The 20,319-nt window shown below is 41.4% G+C and overlaps 2 protein-coding genes across 2 annotated transcripts in view; both read left to right on the forward strand.

Moving 5' to 3' along the window:
- The window catches only part of LOC118626728 (guanylate-binding protein 5-like), a 56,102-nt gene that overhangs the window by 29,638 nt on the left and 6,145 nt on the right, over positions 1–20,319 (forward strand). The window contains 6 exon segments of the mRNA XM_036256772.1: positions 6,416–6,543; positions 8,227–8,336; positions 8,559–8,653; positions 8,656–8,751; positions 14,019–14,264; positions 15,149–15,429. Coding sequence (XP_036112665.1) covers positions 6,416–6,543; positions 8,227–8,336; positions 8,559–8,653; positions 8,656–8,751; positions 14,019–14,264; positions 15,149–15,429 — 956 coding nt within the window.
- LOC118627272 (14-3-3 protein zeta/delta-like) lies at positions 10,100–11,546 on the forward strand. The gene is given in 2 exon segments (XM_036257575.1): positions 10,100–10,573; positions 10,575–11,546. Coding segments are annotated over 2 exon segments (735 nt in total). The 5' UTR covers positions 10,100–10,175; the 3' UTR covers positions 10,912–11,546.

Raw genomic sequence — 20,319 nt, forward strand, 5'->3', positions numbered from 1 at the left:
CTGTTTGTGGCTCCCTCTCACGGGTTTGGATGAGCGAGGGAGCACCCACCTTAAACACCACTGACAAGTCTTACTTTCCTGGTTAAAGTTGCTAGCCCAATAAAGGTACTGTTATCCTCTAGCTTTTTGCCTGGAGTCTAACACTGGAGGTTACTTGAAGGGTTTTGGATTGTAAATTGATTGAAAAACTCCCTCAGGTGCTCAGCATAAGGGGATTTCCCAAGGGTGGGGCAGATGCTGGTTGTTAATAAACCTCAATTAGCATTACAATGACCCAGAGGGTGGGGTTGGATCTCCGAGGGAGGGGCTGCTGCTTCTCCCGAGAGCCCTGGGAAGGATCAATATGTCCACCGTCCTGTGTGGCAGCAACTCAGCAAAAGCTCTGAGTGCCCTCCAAGTTCCGAGTGTCCCCACACAGTTCGAGTCCAGTCTGCCCTCCATCTGTCAGAGCCCAAAGTGAGTGGCTGTGGCTTTTTTAGCCTCTGTCCCGGCACTGTGCTGTGGAGCCGCCTGGGAGTGTAACCCGAGGGCCCTGCTCCCAGCTAAGGCCGCTGCAGAGCTGCCAACCATGGGCTCCCAGCCCCCATCTCGTGCCTTCACAATCCTACCAGAATCGAGTCAGTGTCCCTGGTTATATGGTCCTCGCAAGCTGCTTTTCTGTTGTTTCTTCCCGTCGATTTGTCTGTGTTATAGTTGTAATTCCAGTTTGGTTCTGGGAGACCGTCTGTATAGCTTCCATTCACTCTGGTGCCATTTTGGATCTCCTGGTTTTATTTTGTTTGTTTGTTTGTTTTTTGAGGTAGGCCTGTAGTGTAATGAACTTCCCTCTCAGAACTGCTTTCTCTGTGTCCCATAGATTTTGTTTTGTGGGTTCATTTTCATTGATTTCCAGGACATTTTTAATTTCTTTCATGATCTCCTTAAACCATTCACTGTTTAATAACATGCTATTTAGCTTCCATGTGTTTGCATGGTTTTGAGTGTTTTTGTTGTAACTGAGTTCTCGTTTCATACCATTGTAATCTGAGAAGATGTTTGATATGATTTCAATCTTTTGAATTTGTAGTGACATACTTGGTGTCCTAACAGGAGGTCTATCTTCAAGTATGTCCTATGTGTACTTGAGAATAATGTATATTCTGCAGCTTAGGGGTGAAATGTTCTGTAGATATCAATTCAGTCCAACTGATCTAGTTTGTCATTTAAGGACTCTGTCCTTGTTAATTTTTGTCTAGAAGAGCTATCCAGTGGTGTCAGTGGGGTGTTACAGTGAAACAGTATGACTGTATTGTTGTTGATCTCTCCTTTGAAGTCCTCCAGAAATTTTAAAATATATTTTGTTGCATATATGTTTACCGGGGTTATATCCTCTTCTTAGATTGCTTCCTTTAATATTATGTAGTGACCTTCTTTGGCTCTTTTTGTAGCCCTCATTTTGAAGTCTATGTTATCAGATATGAATATTGCTACATAAGCATTTTTTGTTTCATTTCCATTTGCTTGGAAAATTTTTTCCATCCCTTCACTTTCATTCTGTGTGAGTCTTTTGTTGTGAGGTGCATCTACTGTAGACAGCATATATATGAGTCGTGTTTTCTTATTCAATCAGCTACCCTATGTCTTTTGATTGGAGCATTTAAGCCATTTACATTTAAGGATAGATACTTACTAGTTGCCATTTTTATTTTATGTCTGTGTTCCTCTCTCTCTCTATTTCTTTTTCTTCTTACAATAGTCCTTTTAGCATTTCTTGCTGTGCTGGTTTGGTGGTGGTAAATTCCTTTAACCTGTTTTGTTTGTTTGTTTGTGAGGCTCTTTATTTCTCCTTCAATTTTGAATGATAGCATTACTGGATAGAGTAGTCTTGGATTCAGACCCTTGCTTTGCATTACCTTGTATATTTATGCTACTCTCTTCTGGCCTGCAGTGTTTCTATTGAAAAATCAGCTGTCAGTCTAATGGGAGCTCCCTTGTAGGTACCTTTCTGTCTCTCCCTTACTTCCTTTATGATTCTTTCTTTGTCTTTAATGTTTGCCATTTGAATTATGATGTGTCTAGCTATGGGTCTTTTTGAGTTCATCTTGCTTGGGACTCTCTGTGTTTCCTGGACTTGTGTGACTTTTTCCTTCACCAGTTTAGGGAAGTTTTCCATCATTATTTCTTCAAACAAGTTCTCAATTTCTCTCTCTGAGTCTTCTCCTTAGGTACCTCTATGATGCAAATGTTGTTATGTTTTGTATTATCCCAAAGCTCTCTTAAATTCTCCTCCTGCTTTTTAATTTTTTTTTCCATTTGTTGCTCTATTTGGGTTTGTTTTTTTTCCTACCTTGTCTTCTAACTCACTGATTCAGTCTTCAGCGTCTTCTAATCTACTATTGAATCCTTCTAAGGTATTTTCCATAACAGCTATGTCATTCTTTATTTTCTTTTGAGTTGTACTAATAGCTTCTACCCCTTTTTTAAGCTAATGTCATTCCCCCTGAGCTCTTCATAAATCTTATTAAGTTGTTTGTAGTTCTCACTAAATTGTTTGAGCACCCTTAAAATTATTGCTTTGAATTCTTTATCTGACAAATTGCTGTTTTCCATTTTCTATAGTTCCTTTTCTGGTGACTCTTCCTTTTCTTCCATTTGGTAGTGTTTCTTTGTCTCACCATTTTAGCAGTCTGGTAGTTCTAAGCCTGGTGAGGGATGTTGGAATGTGTAGGCAGATTGATGTGTATCATATCAGGCTGCTGAGCCTCCCAGACTGTTTTAGTGTGTGGTGCCTCTTGCCTTCTATGGGTCCTGGAGGATTGACAACTGGCGGCTGGCATTGGTCTGTCATGGTATGTGTTCCTAGGGTGCTTGGGTTTAGCTGGTGTGCTTCTAGGGTGCATGAGTACTGCTGGGGCACTGCTTGGGTTTGCTGCTGCCTGGTGGGGCTCAGCTCATGATCAGTCATTGCTAATTATGCTGGGGTGAGTGTCAGCTCCCAGTTTGCACTGCTACTGCTGCTGCTGTTGCCAGGCTGTTCTCTAAGCTTCCAATCCTCTGCTGCTGTTGGGGGCTGAGGATGCTCAGCTCCTGGGAGTTTGCTGCTGCTGGGGGAAGGGCTACACCCCAAATTCACTGCTGCATTGTCAGGGGTGGGTCTCGGCTTCCTGAGCCTTGCTGCTGCTTGGGCTGGGCCACCACTCCTTATTAGCCTCTGATGATGATGCTGGGGTTGGTCTCAGCTGCAGATCTGTGCTGCTGCTGCTGCCTGGAGATTGGTTTCCACTCCCAAGCCTCAGCTGCTGTTGGTGGTGGGGATCCACTCATACCCAGTTACTGCTGCAGTGGAGGAAAGTGCTGGGCTCCCTAGCTAGTGCTACTGCTGCTGGGGATGATGCTTGGCTCCAATCAGGCTGTGGCTATGGGAGATGGTACTGGGTTTAGATCAGGCTGTTGCTGTGGTGTATGGTGCTGGGCTCTGAATCAGTCTACCGCTGTGGGGGATGATGCTAGGCTGAGGTCAGACTGTTGTTGTTGAGATGGTGCTGGTTTCTGATCAGGCTACTGCTGTGAAGGATGGTGCTGGGCTGCAATCAGGCTGCTGCTGTGGGCGATGGTGCTCAGCTTCCTGTGGGTTGCAGCTACTGCAACAGGCACCTGGATAGTGCTGCTACTCGATGCTGGTCTGCATTGACACAGCAGGGTCCACTGATCTGATGGTGCAAGGCGTACTGGTGGACTCAGGTCATTCATCCCTAGCTGATTCCCATTGCCTCCTCCCAGAAAAGACCAAGGATCTTCCAAATAGTGTGCCTTCAGGCTGAGCAGGGAGAAGCCTCCTGACAAGCCACTTGCCCCGGTAGCTGACTGCTCCCCATCCACAGGAACCCTCTGGCCCATGTTTCTACATGCTCGAGGTTGCTCGTCCACACTCACGTCCACTCACAATCTCTCTTACACTCATTAACACTCTCCCAACTCACCCTCACTTTGGTCCTGCCCACTGCCATCTTTTTACTCCTCCTTTTATTTCCCTGCACTTTGTCTCTTGACTGAAATCTTTCCTTTAAGAAGACAAGAACTGAGGTCTCATCATTGTCTTAAGGTAACTCTCATGTGTCAGTTTCTCCTCCTGCTCCACAAAGATTCTCACTGCCTAAGAATGCCAGAGGTTCAAGCTGGAGGGAGTTCCATTCTTGGAACAAAATGAACCCAGGTTGACATTCATGCAGTAAAAGGTTTTATCAGACCCCGAGAAAGTAATTTCACATTGAAAAGCCAAAGTTATAAACCAGCCATCCATTGTTTCTCCTGTCCTTAGGTATCTCGACCCTTATGTATAGCTAAGGTTCCCTAAACCAATAACCTTTAGGTCCGTCTTGGGAATTAAAAAACAAACAAACAAACAACAAAACAGGCCAAAGAAAGTGAGCTTTTTACCTTAAACAGGGGGCTTGGAATTCCAAGGGAACTCACCAAGTTCACCCAAGGCAAAACAAGGAGCCACTGTGTCACAATGGGCCCTGCTGGTACCAAGCGCGGGTTGGCATCTGTGAGTTGGTCCTGGGTGGTTATCTGTGGAATCCTGCTATTCTATGCCATGATAAGACCATCTGAGTCACTGCAACTGAGCCAGATGGGCTGCATAGGCTCAGAAAAGAAAATCCAATTTCTGGGTCACCAGACATTCACAGACACAGGACCTGCCTCTCAGAGGGTCTCCCTAAAGCCAGCCTGTAGTCTGAGGGTCCTTGACTTCGTGGAGGAAAAATTTCACAGCACGAGTTCAGGTGACTATGAGGGTATGTTTATTAAAGCTGGGAACAGTGAAATAGGGAGGTCTAGGCTGGGCTGCCCTGGCTCATGGAAAGTCAGAAAAAGAGGACCTTGGAGACACATTCAAGGGCTTATCCTGAGACGTGCAGCCACTGCCTATTGCTCCATTGGCTGAAAGTCTTGTGGGGACCTTTAGAGTTTAGAAGATGTGTACTTGTGGGGATAAATGGGGAAAGAACAAGATGAGAATGGTGCAGGCTGCTCCTCAGAGGGAGAGTGTAGGTTGTATCCTTTGCCATGAGGATTTTATATCTCTCTTCAGGCAGGAGGCTTAGAGGAGGTCCCAGGGGAGGGTTTCAGCAGATTATTCATCAGTTTCCCAGGTGTGTATTTTCAGGGTCGAAGTCTCTACTGATTGATCAGTGCCAGGACAGGACATCATTAGTCACTGCAGCTGGTTCTGGTGTCACCCACCTGTTTTTGCTGCTTTTCTTGGTCTGAAGCTGAGACACAACTGATGCCTAGATGTGATGTCTAGAAAGGGGAACTCCTGTATCTGCTCTAATGGTTCTACCAGTTTCCTCAACTATGTGTCTCTGTTTTCCTATTATACTTGTGAAGGAAATTTCCTAGCTTTTTACTAGCCTACCTCAGCATGAGTCATGCTGAACCAACCTTCCCTAGGTATTTCATCACTGCTATTCCTCAGTGAAGGACACAGTGGTATATGGAAGATGTTAAAAATGTTGAACTGTTGGACAGGATATATCACACACAGGTTCTTGGGCATATCCTCACATGCTCTCTACAGTGGGTTTAAGCCTTTTGAAAGAAAAGCAAACAAGTTTCATAGGTCTTTTCTGCTTTCACCTTCATTATATCCCCACCTGAGGCAGTGTACAAAAGACTCATTTCCTTGAAGAAATAAAAAAGACATGAGAAAAATACAGGAGTAAAAAGGAAGAAAAAAATAACAACAAAGCTGATTATCAGTACAGGTCCTGGCAGGACACCCATGAACCTCTCAAGGAGCACATAAAGAGTGTTCAATAGAGGGACTCAGACAAGGGCATAAGCAGGTCACACAGAACCAATGAGAGACGAGAAAACACCCACAGACTGGCGATAGCAATGGCCAGATAACTTCGGTCACTCCTGTAGCCTGAACAGGCGAGCAAAAAGTGAATTCCAGAGAGTGTCAAAGACCGGCACTGTTGGATGGAACTCCCTGAAAGGGCTGTGACGCACAGTAAAGGAACAGAGGCCCTGGGACACTGGGGCTCACTAGGGGGGACCCAGTAGGACGCATGCCTGACTTCCAATCTCCTGCTAGTGCCACCCAGTGGTTGAACTCCATCAGACCCTAAAGAACAAGGGAGCTCTACAGCGTCAGAAGAAATTATAAAGGTCAACGGACTTGATATTAACTCTGCAATGTGACATATGATGACCCATGGATAGAATGAGGTGAATAGGGAACACAATGTGTTTCCTGATAAGGCCATTCATGTGTATAAAGGTTAGATTGGCTGTCCTTGAGAAAATTGAAGCCACCCTCCTCCCCGCCATGCACTCGCATTCCCACAAGTTTATCCAAAGTAACCTGTGGGCAGCCCGGACCAGCTGCTGTTACTGTACATGGCTTTCCCCTCTTCCTTTGCAGGCTTCCCTCTGGGATCCACGGTGAGGTCTGAAACCAAGGGCATCTGGATGTGGTGTGTGCCCCACCCCTCCAAGCTCAACCACACCCTGGTCCTTCTGGACACTGAGGGCCTGGCCGATGTGGAAAAGGTAAGACAGAGAATCTACATTTTAATTTGCCACCTCAATTCAACTTTTATGATATAATTTTATACACAACAAATTCAATTAAGAATAATAAAGTTAAATATTGTTCCAGCAAATTTAGCTTAATACTTTCCATATTAAATATTAATCTTCTTAGTCTTTCACTTGAGTAAAAGTTATAAGATAGCAAATGCTTATTGGGCAACTAAATTCTAGGATTTTATGTTAAGTACTTCAGATGCGCGTGATTGGGGAAATGTCCTGGAGTCTCACTGACTTCCATAAAATCATGAGCTACTAAAAATATTGTCCATAGGTACTTTTAGGTATGTCTTTTCTGTATTAGTTGCAGTCGATCCTTGGTCCTTATTTGAATTAGGTTAAATTTTAATTGAAAGCAGCGGCAGTGCACCTTTTATTTATTTATTTTATACTTGATCTTAGTGAGAGAGATAGGGAGAAGAGAGAGCGAGAGAGAGATCTATGAGAGAAGGACACATCAATCAGTTGCCTCCCTTACTCTCCCCGATCAGATCAAACACACAACCCAGATATGTGCCCTGACCAGGAATTGAACCCATGACCTTTGGGTGTAGGAGACAATGTTCAAATCAACTGAGCCACAGAGGCTATGGCAGGGATGCTCTGAATTTTGATAATTCAGGTTTTCAGTTCACAGGAATCACCTCAGTGTAAACCCAAGAGGGCCTATTCATTCTTAACCTACTGTGGTTTACATAAACCTTCTTTATTTTAAATCTAGTTACATTTGTAAAGGCACCAAAACATAACTAACTGTCAACTGGTAGCAGCAGAAGGACTTGCCACCCTTACAACCATAGTATCCGATTCTATTGCAACATCACTCTTGATGTACTCTGGTCTGATTTTCAGCCTATCATTTGTTCCTACCACACCCATGACTACTACTTCAATCAAATAAAATAACCTGTAGTTTCTCTGTATGACCACACTTTTTGACTATTCTGTTGGTCCTTCCACCTGCCTGGTCCCTTTATCTCCACAGTTGCACATTCTGTCCACTCTTTCAGTGTAGCTATTTTCAACCTAATGAGATTGCATCTGCTTCAGACATAATTATTCTTTGCCCTGTAATCACAGAGTAATTTTTCTGGATTTTGCCTTCCCCCTTTGTCATTTATGTTACTACATTGGGTTTCATTCCTGGCAGGATTGATCACCTTGAATGCATTTACATGTTGCCATGGATATCTGCCCCTCTAGCAAGTCATCTCTTCAAGTTCAAGATTGCCCTGTGGAACCTGATATCCACAAAACTAAATGCAGTGTCTGGCATTTTTTGATGTAAAATGGGAATTTGGTGAATTTAATTGAATACCATTTGTGTCCTCAATTAGCCTGTTGTCAAGAGAAAGTTACCAAAAAATCATTACCCACTTACTGCATATGTCTATGTTCTCGGAACTATGAGAAATATTTGACACATAGTTTTAGTGTCATTCACTTCTCTTAATTGCTAAAGAACTTAGGCCATAAAAGGAGTCAATGTTAAGACACCAAAATGAGGTTTAAATGCACACTGTCTTCAGAGTGTACGTTATTTGCCCTACAGTTCAGTTATAATAGAGCTGGCATAGTGCATGAACAACTGGATGGTGAATGAATAGCAGACACCTAAGTCCACTGCTGTAATGTGCTTCCTAGAGCGACCCTGAAAATGACTCGTGGATCTTTGCCCTGGCCGTGCTCCTGAGCAGCATGTTTGTCTACAACAGCGTGGGCACCATCAACCACCAGGCCCTGGAGCAGCTGCAGTATCCTTCCAGGAGCTGAACCACCAGGGGTCATGGGGTCTATGGGAATGTAACTGAGACTTTCTTTTTTTTTATGTTATTGTTTGTTTTTTCCTTTTGTCAATAATCATGGGTGAGGACAAAGGGACACTGGGTGAATGGGAAGGTTCATAAAACTTGCTTATTGATAAGAACAGGACATTTTGGCATGGAGCACTTCTCATTCCTTAGCTAAGATCCCAGCTACGTGACTGAACTAACAAAGCTGATCAGGACAAAATCCTCCCCCAGCTCTGGTGAAGTGGATGACTCAGCTGAGTTTGTGAGTTTCTTCCCAGACTTTGGGCTGTACGGGATTTCCTGCTGGAGCTGAAGTTAAAGGGACGCACCATCACTGAAGATGAGTACCTGGAGAATGCCTTGAAGTTGATTCCAGGTATCAGAGCACAGTCTGGGTGGTAGAGGGTTTAGTAGGATGTGGGATCAACTGAGCCCTGTCATTCAGCACTTAAGGGCAATGTTTATTTATAATCACATTGAGGCCTATGCTAACAGTGATATGTGTATGGCAGTGAGTAGGGCGTCAGTTCTTATTACTGCAAAACTCAAGAAACAAGAAGTTAAGCTAGCTGAGAATGTGTAGAATAAAATATTGGAAAAGTGATTTGAGAAAAATTGGCACAATGAAAAAAATTAAAGGATTACAACCAATGCTAAAACCTGCTAAGGCTCAAATATTTGTGTTAATGATTAAGTTCAGAGCTATGTTTTGTTCTATTTAGAAAAAAATGCCCATTAGTACAGAAGATGGTAAACACAGAATCAAAGGACTGTATTATTGAAACATTTTTTAGGTAGTCTATTTCAATAGCCTGCATAGTTAAATCCTTCATATATGAAATATTTTACATTTTGGCTGTTTACAGATCTTCGCTATTGCAAATAGTGCTGCTATGAACATAGGGGTACATATATTCTTTCTGATTGGTGTTTCAGGCTTCCTTGGGTATATTCCAAGAAGTGGAATCAATGAGTCAAATGGCAGTTTCATTTTTAATATTTTGAGGAAACACCATATTGTTTTCCATAGTGGCTGCACAAGTCTGCATTCCCACAAGCGGTGTGCTAGGGCACCCTTTTCTCCACATCTTTGCCAGCATTTGTTGTTTGAGGATTTGTTGATGACCGCCATTCTGGCAGATGTGAGGTGATATTTAATAGTCATTTTATTCCTAGAAGTGGGATCACTGGGTCAAATGGAAGTTCAAGAAGCCTGAAACACCAATCAGAAAGAATATGTGCACCCCCATGTTTGTAGCAGCACTATTTACAATAGCTAAGATCTGGAAACAGCCCAAGTGTCCATTAGTAGACGAATGGATAAAAAAGCGGTGGTACATATACACAATGGAGTACTATGCAGCTGTAAGAAAGAAAGATCTCTTATCCTTTGAGACTACATGGAGGGACCTGGAAAGTATCATCCTAAGTGAAACAAGCCAAACAGAGATCGACAAGTTTCATATGATCTCACTTATTTGTGAAATATAATGAACATAACAGTCTGAGGAATCGGGTAGTCCCAGAGATGTGGAAGTGGGGTACAAACTGACAATCGCCAGAAGAGGGGGTGGTGGGGGAGAGATAAACCACAGAACTTATATGCATGTATGCATGAACAATGGACATAGACAACAAAGCTGAGGACAGGGCAGGGAGGGAGGGGGAGGGCGGAATCAGTTGGGGGGAAAAGGAAAAACATCTGTAACAAAAATTAATTAATAAAAAATAAATAGGCCCAGAGACTGCTGAGTCCCCGTCGGTCCGCCGCCACTCACTCCGGACACAGAACATCCAGTCATGGATAAAAATGAGCTGGTGCAGAAGGCCAAACTGGCCGAACAGGCTGAGCGATATGATGACATGGCAGCCTGCATGAAGTCTGTAACTGAGCAAGGAGCTGAATTATCCAATGAGGAGAGGAACCTTCTCTCAGTTGCTTATAAAAATGTTGTGGGAGCCCGTAGGTCATCTTGGAGGGTCGTCTCAAGTATTGAGCAAAAGACAGAAGGTGCTGAGAAAAAACAGCAGATGGCTCGAGAATACAGAGAAAAAATTGAGACCGAGCTAAGAGATATCTGCAATGATGTACTGTCTCTGTTGGAAAAGTTATTGATCCCCAATGCTTCACAAGCAGAGAGCAAAGTCTTCTATTTGAAAATGAAAGGAGACTACTACCGTTACTTGGCTGAGGTTGCCAGGGGATGACAAGAAAGGGATTGTGGATCGGTCACAACAAGCATACCAAGAAGCTTTGGAAATCAGCAAAAAGGTAATGCAACCAACACATCCTATCAGATTGGGTCTGGCCCTTAACTTCTCTGTGTTCTATTATGAGATTCTGAACTCCCCGGAGAAAGCCTGCTCTCTTGCAAAGACAGCTTTTGATGAAGCCATTGCTGAACTTGATACAGTAAGTGAAGAGTCATACAAAGACAGCAAGCTAATAATGCAATTACTGAGAAACAATTTGACATTGTGGAAATCGAATACCCAAGGAGATGAAGCTAAAGCAGGGGAAGGAGGAGAAAATTAACCAGCCTTCAAACTTTTGTCTGCCTCATTCTAAAATTTACACAGTAGACCATTTGTCATCCATGCTGTCCCACAAATAGTTTTTTGTTTATGATTTATGACAGGTTTATGTTCCTTCTATTTGAATTTCTATATTTCCCATGTGGTTTTTATGTTTAATATTAGGGGAGTAGAGCCAGTTAACATTTAGGGAGGTATGTTTTCATGTTGAGGTGGCCAATATGGGGATGTGGAATTTTTATACAAGTTAAAAATGTTTGGCATAGTACTTTTGGTACATTGTGGCTTCACAGGGGCCGGTGTTAAAATTGCTTCCATGTCTAAGCAAAGAGAACTGCCTACATATGGTTTGTCCTGGTGGAGAATAAAAGGGATAATTGGTTCCAGTCACAGGTGTAGTTGTTGTGGGTACTTTAGTTTAGGAGCACTTAGAGGGCTGTGGTAGAAATGGATATCCCATGGGTAGTACATGTTGAACCATGTGTGTATCTGTGGAATACTCAATTTCAATGTGCACACCTTTGACTACAGCTGCAGAAGTGTTCCTTTAGTTGTGACCCAATTTACTCTGGATACGGGCAGAAACGGTTCACATTCCATTATTTGTAAAGTTACCTGCTGTTTGCTTTCATTACTTTTGCTACAGTCATTTTATTTGTATTTAAATGTTTTAGGCAACCTAAGAACAAATGTGCAAGTAAAGATGCAGTAAAATGAATTGCTTGATATTCATTACTTCATGTATATCAAGCACAGCAGTAAAACAAAACAAACAAAACCATGTATTTAACTTTTTTTAGGTTTTTTTGCTTTTGTGATTTTTTTTTTTTTGATACTTGCCTAACATGCATGTGCTGTAACAATAGTTAACAGGGAAATAACTTGAGATAATGGCTAGCTTTGTTTAATGTCTTATGAAATTTTCATGAACAATCTAAGCATAATTGTTAAGAACACATGTATTAAGTTCATGTAAGTGGAATAAAAGTTTTATGAATGGACTTTTCAACTACTTCTCTACAGCTTCTCATGTAAATTAGTGTTTTGGTTCTGAAATTTCTCTAAAGGAAATTGTACATTGTTGGAAATATATTCCTTATTCCCTCTTGGCAGCTAATGGGCTTTTACCAAGTTTAAATACAAAGTTTATCATAACAAAATACTACTAGTAGAACTACTGTTCCCAACCATGTCCCATACCTCAACTACCCTCAGCCCCCTGAAAAAAAGGTGTTGGGTTTGTTTGTTTGTTTTTCAGAGGTGTGGGGATTGGAAAAAAATAATGTGTTCCATTTAAAATTTTAGTGTATGGTATTTTCTAACTTGGGAAGCCGCAGTGTTCTTGGCCCATCATGACATTGGGTAGCATTATCTGTAAGTTTTGTGCTTCCAAATCACTTTTGTTTTTAAGAATTCCTTGATACTGTTATAGCCTGCCTTCAACTTTGATCCTTTATTCTTTCTATTTGTCAGGCGCACACAAGATTACCTTTTTTATAGCCTTCTGTCTGTCACCAATCATTTCTACTTGGTGGCCATGTACTTGGAAAAAGGGGCTGCATGATCTATCTGGCTCCACTCAATATCTAAGGGATACCTCACTTCCTTTGCTTACATCCCACAAACTATTTCCCTCATTCTATTTACTGCAGCAAATCTCTCCTTAGTTGATGAGATTGTTTTATCTCCCTGTGAAACTCTACCTATCCAGAATGGTCTGTCATTGGCTGCCTTTAAAATCTTCTTCTTCCTCTTTTCTTTAAATAATGGGGCTAACTTGTACCCAAAGCTCACCCTACAGACTATTTCCTCAGTACCTTGCAAAACACCAAACGAAAATACCATTTCAAAAGAGGTGTATTTTTTTTCTTTTAGAATGTAAGCTCCTCAAGAGCAGGGACAATGTTTTCTTGTATGTTCTATTGTGCCTAGTACACTGTAAATGCTCAATAAATATTGATGATGGGAGGCAAAAAATAAATAAATAAAACATGAAAAAAAATAGTCATTTCAATGTGTATCTCTCTGATGATCCAAGTGCCCATCAATAGCTGAGTGGATAAAAAAAAAAAAACGGTGGTACTTTTACACAATGGAATACTATGCAGTGGTGAAAAAGAGAGATCTCTTATCCTTTGAGACGACGTGGAGGGACCTGGAGAGTATTTTGCTGAGTGAAATAAGCCAGTCAGAGAAAGACAAGCAACACATGATCTCACTTATTTGTGGAACATAATGAACAAAATAATCTGATATAGAGAACCAGTATGGTTCCCAAGTGACATTAAGTTAACCTTATACTTTAAAATTTTTTTTTCCTTTTTATTGATATTTTTAGAGAAAAAGAAAGGGAGGAGAGAGAGATAGAAACATCGATGAGAGAGAACATGTATTGGCCGCCTCCTGCATGCCTCCCACTGGGTATTTGGCCCAAAACCTGGACATGTGTCCTGACCAGGAATCAAACCAGTGGCCTCCTGGTGGATGGGTCAATGCTCAAACACTGAGCCACACAGGCTGGACACTAAACCTTACTTTTTTATGATATCTACTAAAAAAAAAAAAATCTCTGCACATATTTGTTTTGTGTGTATTTTTTTTTAACTCTGATTTTTGAAGTTTCTCTTTACTGTTCTGAGTATCATCAGTCCTTCACTTGATATTTTCCCCATAAATATCATACACATACTTATTTCTACTAGGAAGCGATTTACTTTTATTTCAGAGCCCATGTTTTACTTCTGTCACAAGTACAGTGATATCAAAGATATTTCTGACAGTTCTGAGGATTAGTCTAACATTCAAAAACATCTAATAAATAGTCAAGCCACTGGATACCATAGAAGGGCTAATAAAACAATCATTAATTTCTTCACTTGGGAATGATACGTCCTCTTCTTCTCCAGAGGTACTTCCTTTACTCCTGGCTCTGAACAAAAATAAAGAAATAAAATGTCTATGTTTTGGGTAGATTGGCATTAGGTTAATATGATTAAATAAAGGGAGATTTACAGGAACCAGCGATACAGTGATCCAAAGAAATAAAAGTTTTCAACCTCTGTGCCCAAAGGCTGTCTCATCAGTGATTGCTCTTTTTCTTTTCTGCAGGTGAGGATCCTAAAATCCAGAAATCCAACATGCCTAGAGAGTATATCAGAAAGTTCTTTCCAAGGCGTAAGTGCTTTGTCTTTGACTGGCCTACAAATGACAAAAAATTATTGCAACATATGGAGAAGGTGTCAGAAAACCAACTAGGAAGGGAATTCCAGGAACAATACAGAACTTTCTGTACCTATATCTTCACACATGCAAAAACCAAGACCCTAAGACAGGGAATCACCGTCACTGGAAATGGTGAGTCTTCTTTGTTACAGCATGTTCCTCTGTGGTTCAGTGTGTGTGACTGCACTCTGGGTTTGCTGGCAGTTGTTGCCTTCTCTCTGTGATGTGGAAAAAGCAGAGATTCACACCACACATAGACATGCATGTTTTCTCATTAAAGTTTCCCTATGTGAGCCTACTGTGTCTCAGGAAACTCATACACGAATGACATAAACACACTTTGCTGTTAAGGATAAGAATCTGCATGATGCTTATAGGACCAACGAGATGAGTGCTTCACGGTGAGGATACACAAGATATTTTGTGAATTTACACCAGTTAGAAAATATATAGCAAAACGTGAGCCTCTGAAAGCACATGGAAAGTTTCAGAAACAAATGTAACTATAGATTTATGTACAGGGCAAGAATCACGGATATGCCCCAGGGCAGACACACAGTGCCCGGTGCTGAATATGCCCATACTGGTTTTAATACTTGTGTCACTGTCCTGAAATTATGATGATTTCTTAAAAGGGGCCCACATTAATTTTGGAATAGTGTGAACAAATTATCAACTTTACTTACCTATAAAACATAGTCTTTATAAAGTTTCAGTGGGAAAATTATTCTAGGAAATCCTTGACTTGGTTGCGATTATTATTATATTATAATGTGATGAATCCATAAATCAAAAAAGTGTGACTAGAATACACAGTAATGTTACGATTAGAGAGTGGACACAGAAAAGAAAAAAGAAGAGAAGACAAGGATGAGCACAAGGAGGAACACGGGGAGAAGAACAGAACACCTCATTTCAATAAAATTGTTGCGATTTCTAGAATGCTGAGCTCTAAAGCTTACAAAATGACAAGCAAGAAATTCCTGTTGATTTCTCAAATATCATGTGTCATTCAGGACTCGGGACTCTGGCAAAGGCCTATGTGGATGCCATCAACAGTGGAGCTGTGCCTTGTTTGGAGAACGCGGTGACAGCACTGGCTGAGCTTGAGAACTCAGCAGCTGTGCAGAAGGCGGCCGATCACTACACTGAGCAGATGGCCCAGCGAGTGAGCTTCCCCACAGACTCGCTCCAGGAGCTGCTGGACCTGCACGCAGCCTGCGAGAGGGAAGCCATTGCCATCTTCATGGAGCGCTCCTTCAAGGATGACAAGCGGGAATTCCAGAAGAAGCTTGTGGTAACATGTCTTAGTATACATCCTTCCTGAAAACTCCTTCTGAGATGATGCCTAGATTCCCTTTTTTGTGACTCCAAAATTCATGTGTTTCTCGTGGTAGAATGATCCTGGATTCTTCTGAGGAGTAGGGCTCTATAGGCTACCATTCGTACTTTTTTTACAGATTAGTTCTTCATGTTCTATTATTGCAAAATGAATTATCATGTGCTTAGCAGCTTAAAACAACACACATTCATTAGCTCACAGCTCCCCAGGTCAGATTTCAGCACAAGACACGGGTGCCCTGCTCAGTGTGCCACAAGCTGAAACAAGGTTCAAATGGGCTTATGTTTTCCTATGGAGGTTCTGGGAAACTCCCCTCCATCTTCAAGCCAGCAATGGTGAACCATATCCTTGTCTGGCTTCGAATGACTCTGACTACCTTCTCTGCCACCAACTAGAGAAAACTGCTCTTAAAGGGCGCATGTACTTAGGTAAGGCTCACCTGGAAATCTCCCTCTTAAAGTCAACCTGGGATGCATAACATAATCTAAAGACAGGATTAATATTAAGCATATTCACAGGCCCAAGGACTATGTAGAGAGTGCACATCAGGGGAGAGAACACTTAGAAGACATCATAATTCTACTTACTGTAGGCATGGTCACTGAAAGTTTGTCTTTGAGTCTGTCATTGCACTATTACAGATTACAAAAATCTCTTAGTTCATTTAGAATAAAACCAACTTTATTAAAATGTAGAAGTACAGCAAATAAATTTTGTTTCCATATTTTTGCACAACCATCCCCTCTTTGAAAAAAAAAAAAACATGACAGGTTTAAAGCTCTGTTTAGAGACTGCTTAGTTCATGTGTGGGCATTTGATTTGCTATGTATATATTTTTATCCATAGCAGCCCAAGTTCACAGAGGAAAGTCCTCTTAATTTCCCAGTGCCCATTGTCAAGCAATCCTACTACTGATAAAGGAACCATGCATGACACTGGGTTTTACATTTGAAAGTTGCTACAGAGTAAATCTAATAATAAGTGTTTTTATTTTTCTTTTGATGTAAGGTGCGGGATGTCAACTAGACTTATTGTGGTAGTCATTTCACAATGTACACAAATAACAATCTGTTAAGTTGTACACCTGAAAGTATTATAATGTCACATGTCACTTATATATCAATTGTGAAGGAAAGGCACCAAGAAGCTCATGTCTACTGACCCATCATTTCACAGGTGTTGAGCCTGAGCCAGAGTGAATGAGAGACTTTCCACATGATGCCTGGTCATTCCCATTCCCAGTCTACCCTGATGCCTGCAGGCTGCTTCTTTTATTTTTATTTTTCATTTTTCTCAGTTACAGTTGACATACAATATTATAATTAGTTTCAGGCATACAACATAGTGATTAGACATGTATAGAACTTACAAAGTGATGACCCTGATAAGTCTAGTACCCACCTAACATCAGACAAAATTATTACAACATTCTTGACTATATTCCCTATGTGTATTTGACATCCCCATGACTATTTTTATAACTGGTAGTTTTATTTCTTAATCCCATTTCCCTTTTCACCCATCCCCCCAAAACTGCCTCCCATCTGGCAACCATCAATTTTTTCTCTATATTCATGAGTTTATTTCCATCTTGTGGTTACGTTTACTTTATTTTTTAGATTGCACATATAAGTAAAATTATATGGTATTTGTCGTTCTCTGTCTGACTCATTTCATTTGGCATAATACCCTCTCAGTCCATCTATGTTGTTGCAAATGGCAATATTTCATTCTTTAATATTGCCAAGTAGTATCTCATTGTCTATATGTACCATTTCTTTACCAATTGTCTGTTTTGTTTTATACTCCCCCAAGGACATTTTTCTATTTTTTGTTCAGATAGAGTGGGAGGGAGAGACAGGAAGAGAGAGAGAGAGAAACATCGATGTGAAAGGGACATATCGAGTGGCTGCCTCCCACATGACCCAACCAGGGCCGAGGACAAACTGCAACTGAAGTACATGCTCTTAGCGGGAACCGAACCCTGGTCTCTGGACCAAAGGCCGACGCTCTAACTGCTGAGCCAAACCGGCCAGGGCCAATTGTCTATTGATGGACCCTTAAGTTGCTTTCAATCTAAGCTATGGTAAATAATGCTGCAATAACAGAGGGGTGCATATATTTTTTCAAATTAGTGTTCTGGATTTATTCAGATAAATACCAGCAGTAGAATTGCTGTGTCATACAGTGGTCTTAGTTTTAATTGTTCGTGGAGTCTTCTTAGTGTTTTCCATGGCGTTTACATCAATTTAAAATTCCACCAGCTGTGCATGGTGGTTTCTCATTTTCTCCATATTCTTGCCAATACTTTTTGTTTGTTGATTTATTGATGATAGCTATTCTGATAGGTGTGAGGTGATATTTCATTGGGATTCTAATTTGCATTTCCCTCACGATTAGTGAAGTTGAGGATATTTTTATATGTCTTGTAACTATCTGTATGTCTTCTTGGGAGAAGTATCTATTTAGGTCCTCTACCCATTATTAATTGGATGTGTGTGTGTGTGTGTATTATGAGTTTCTTATATATTTTGGATATTAATCCCTTATCAGATTTATCATTGGTGAATACCTTCTCCCATTCAGATTGTCTTTTCGGATTGTTGATGGTTTTTTTTCGCTCTGCAAAAAATATTTTAGTTTGGTGTAGAATATTTTTTTAATTTTTTCCTTCTGTTTCCATTGTCCCAGTATATATACATATATATATATACACACACACACACACACACACACACACACACATATATTTGGCTTCAGGTCTTACATTTAAGTCTGTGATTCATTTTGTGTTTATTCTTATATGTATCTGTCCAGTTGTTCAACACTGTCTCTACCCCATTGGATATTCTTGCCTCCTTTGTCACAGATGAATTGACCATATAGGTGGAGGTTTATGTCTGGGGTCTCTATTCTCTTCCTTTGACTTAGAGTTTGTTTTTATGCCAATACAATACTGTTTTGATTACTAAAGCTTGTGTAGTTTCATATCAAGTAGCATACTTCCACATTTTCTCTTCTTTCTCTAAATTGCTTTACCTATTCAGGGTCTTTTGTGGTTCCACATACATTTTGTGATTAGCTGTGTGAAAAATCCTATTGGGACGGCACGTCCCAGTCGCTGGTGCCGCCAGAAGGGCGTGGGCTCTGTGGGCACCATGAAACCTGAGGCAGCTGCTGCAGCCCTGGAGGCGCAGGGTCACGTCTGTCACTGCCCCCGGAGGCCACCGTCCCTGTGTGGGCCCCAGAGCTCCACACCATGGAGACCTTGGATCCTGAGACCCCGAGATGCTGAGCAGACCAGAACTGGAAGCCGCATTTAAAATGCCTGAACAGAGAGACTGAGTCAGACTCACCTGTCCTCCTTGGAGTCCTTCGCAGTCGCTGGGCATCACCGACACCACGAGCCTGGCGGTGACCAACAAACTTCTGGGTCACAGGGGGCCTTTGGGTTTCAGCATCCCCTAAGACTTTATTTACCCAAATCGCCAGGAATATCTGCCGTTTTGGGGGGAAAGTGCTGGCCAGTTTCCCAGTTCAAGCCACAATTCACTTCTACAAGGATGAATCTGATCCGAGGATGGAGAGAACGGGAGGAAGAAACCCGTCTCCTCCCCCAGGGGGCTGAAGGTCCCGTGGCAAATGGCCCAGGAGGAACAGGTAGAAACCGTCCGACACACCGGGCACCGAGATCTGGAGGACACGGGGGTCTGGGTGATAACGGTCAGCCCCCACACCGTGATTCTCCCAGGGATGCTGGGTGCTCCTCATCCAAATAAATGGGGTCTCCCTCTTGCCCCGCCTGCCTCACATGCACTCGTGAGGACAGCTGTGCCTAGACACTTTGCATTTGCCCTGGGTGTACAGGGGTTGGGGGGCTGCTTTGGCTCTCTGGCCAGCACTCTACTCAAGTCAGAACTCACAGCACTTTTCCTTTTGGTGACTCTTCTTCTGGGCACTCATGCCTACCATTGAGAAGGACTCTAGGACCAGGGCAGGTTTGTGTCAACATGGGTTCCTGTCAGGTGGGGCCGACTACCAAAGCACATTCAGCTTGCTCACTCTGCCAGCCAAATGATAGATACTCCAACAGAGATCAATAATCCATACCTGCCCCTCACTTAACCGGAGACTGTTATTTTTCTCTTTATGCTTTTATAAAAAGATATTGTCCAAAGGTTGATGTGCTTGCTTAGTGGCAATCAGAAAAAAATTATCTATGAAAAACAAAACACAGTCATTCCGGTAAGGATAACAGAGATAAGAAGATATGAATTTTTAGGAGAAGTTCTGGATAAAAAATTTTATGATTGTTTTCTAAAGGTTATGAGTGTGAATGGAGAGAAGACCTTTAACTCTGAGTGGGGGGATGCTTTGGGCTTGTTACTGGATAGAATAACATTGCTTTCAATCAAGTATCGAATGTAAAATTACTTTCACTTTTTTTTATATTTGAATGACGAAATGAGTGTATTCCACAAGGTATTTTATTTACCTACCTTACAAGTGGTTGTCTTCCTATATATAGTACATCATAATTTTCTACCTGAAATAAATGTTTTGAAAGAAAAAAATCCTATTGGTATTTTTATAGGAATTGCACTGAATCTATAGATTACTTTTGGATACTATGGACATTTTAATAAATGTTAATTCTTCTTATCTATGAGTGTAGAATACCCTTCCATTTGTAACTCCTTCAATTTCTTTCATCAATGCCCTATAGTTATCCAAGTACAAGTCTTTTACATCATTGGCTAAATTTATTCCTAGATAGTTTATATATATTTTTTGTGATATAATGTTAAATGGGGTTTTCATTTTATCTGTTTGAAAGTTCATTAT

The sequence above is a fragment of the Molossus molossus genome, unplaced genomic scaffold (genome assembly GCF_014108415.1).
Source record: "Molossus molossus isolate mMolMol1 unplaced genomic scaffold, mMolMol1.p scaffold_m16_p_12, whole genome shotgun sequence".
Lineage (NCBI taxonomy): Eukaryota > Metazoa > Chordata > Mammalia > Chiroptera > Molossidae > Molossus > Molossus molossus.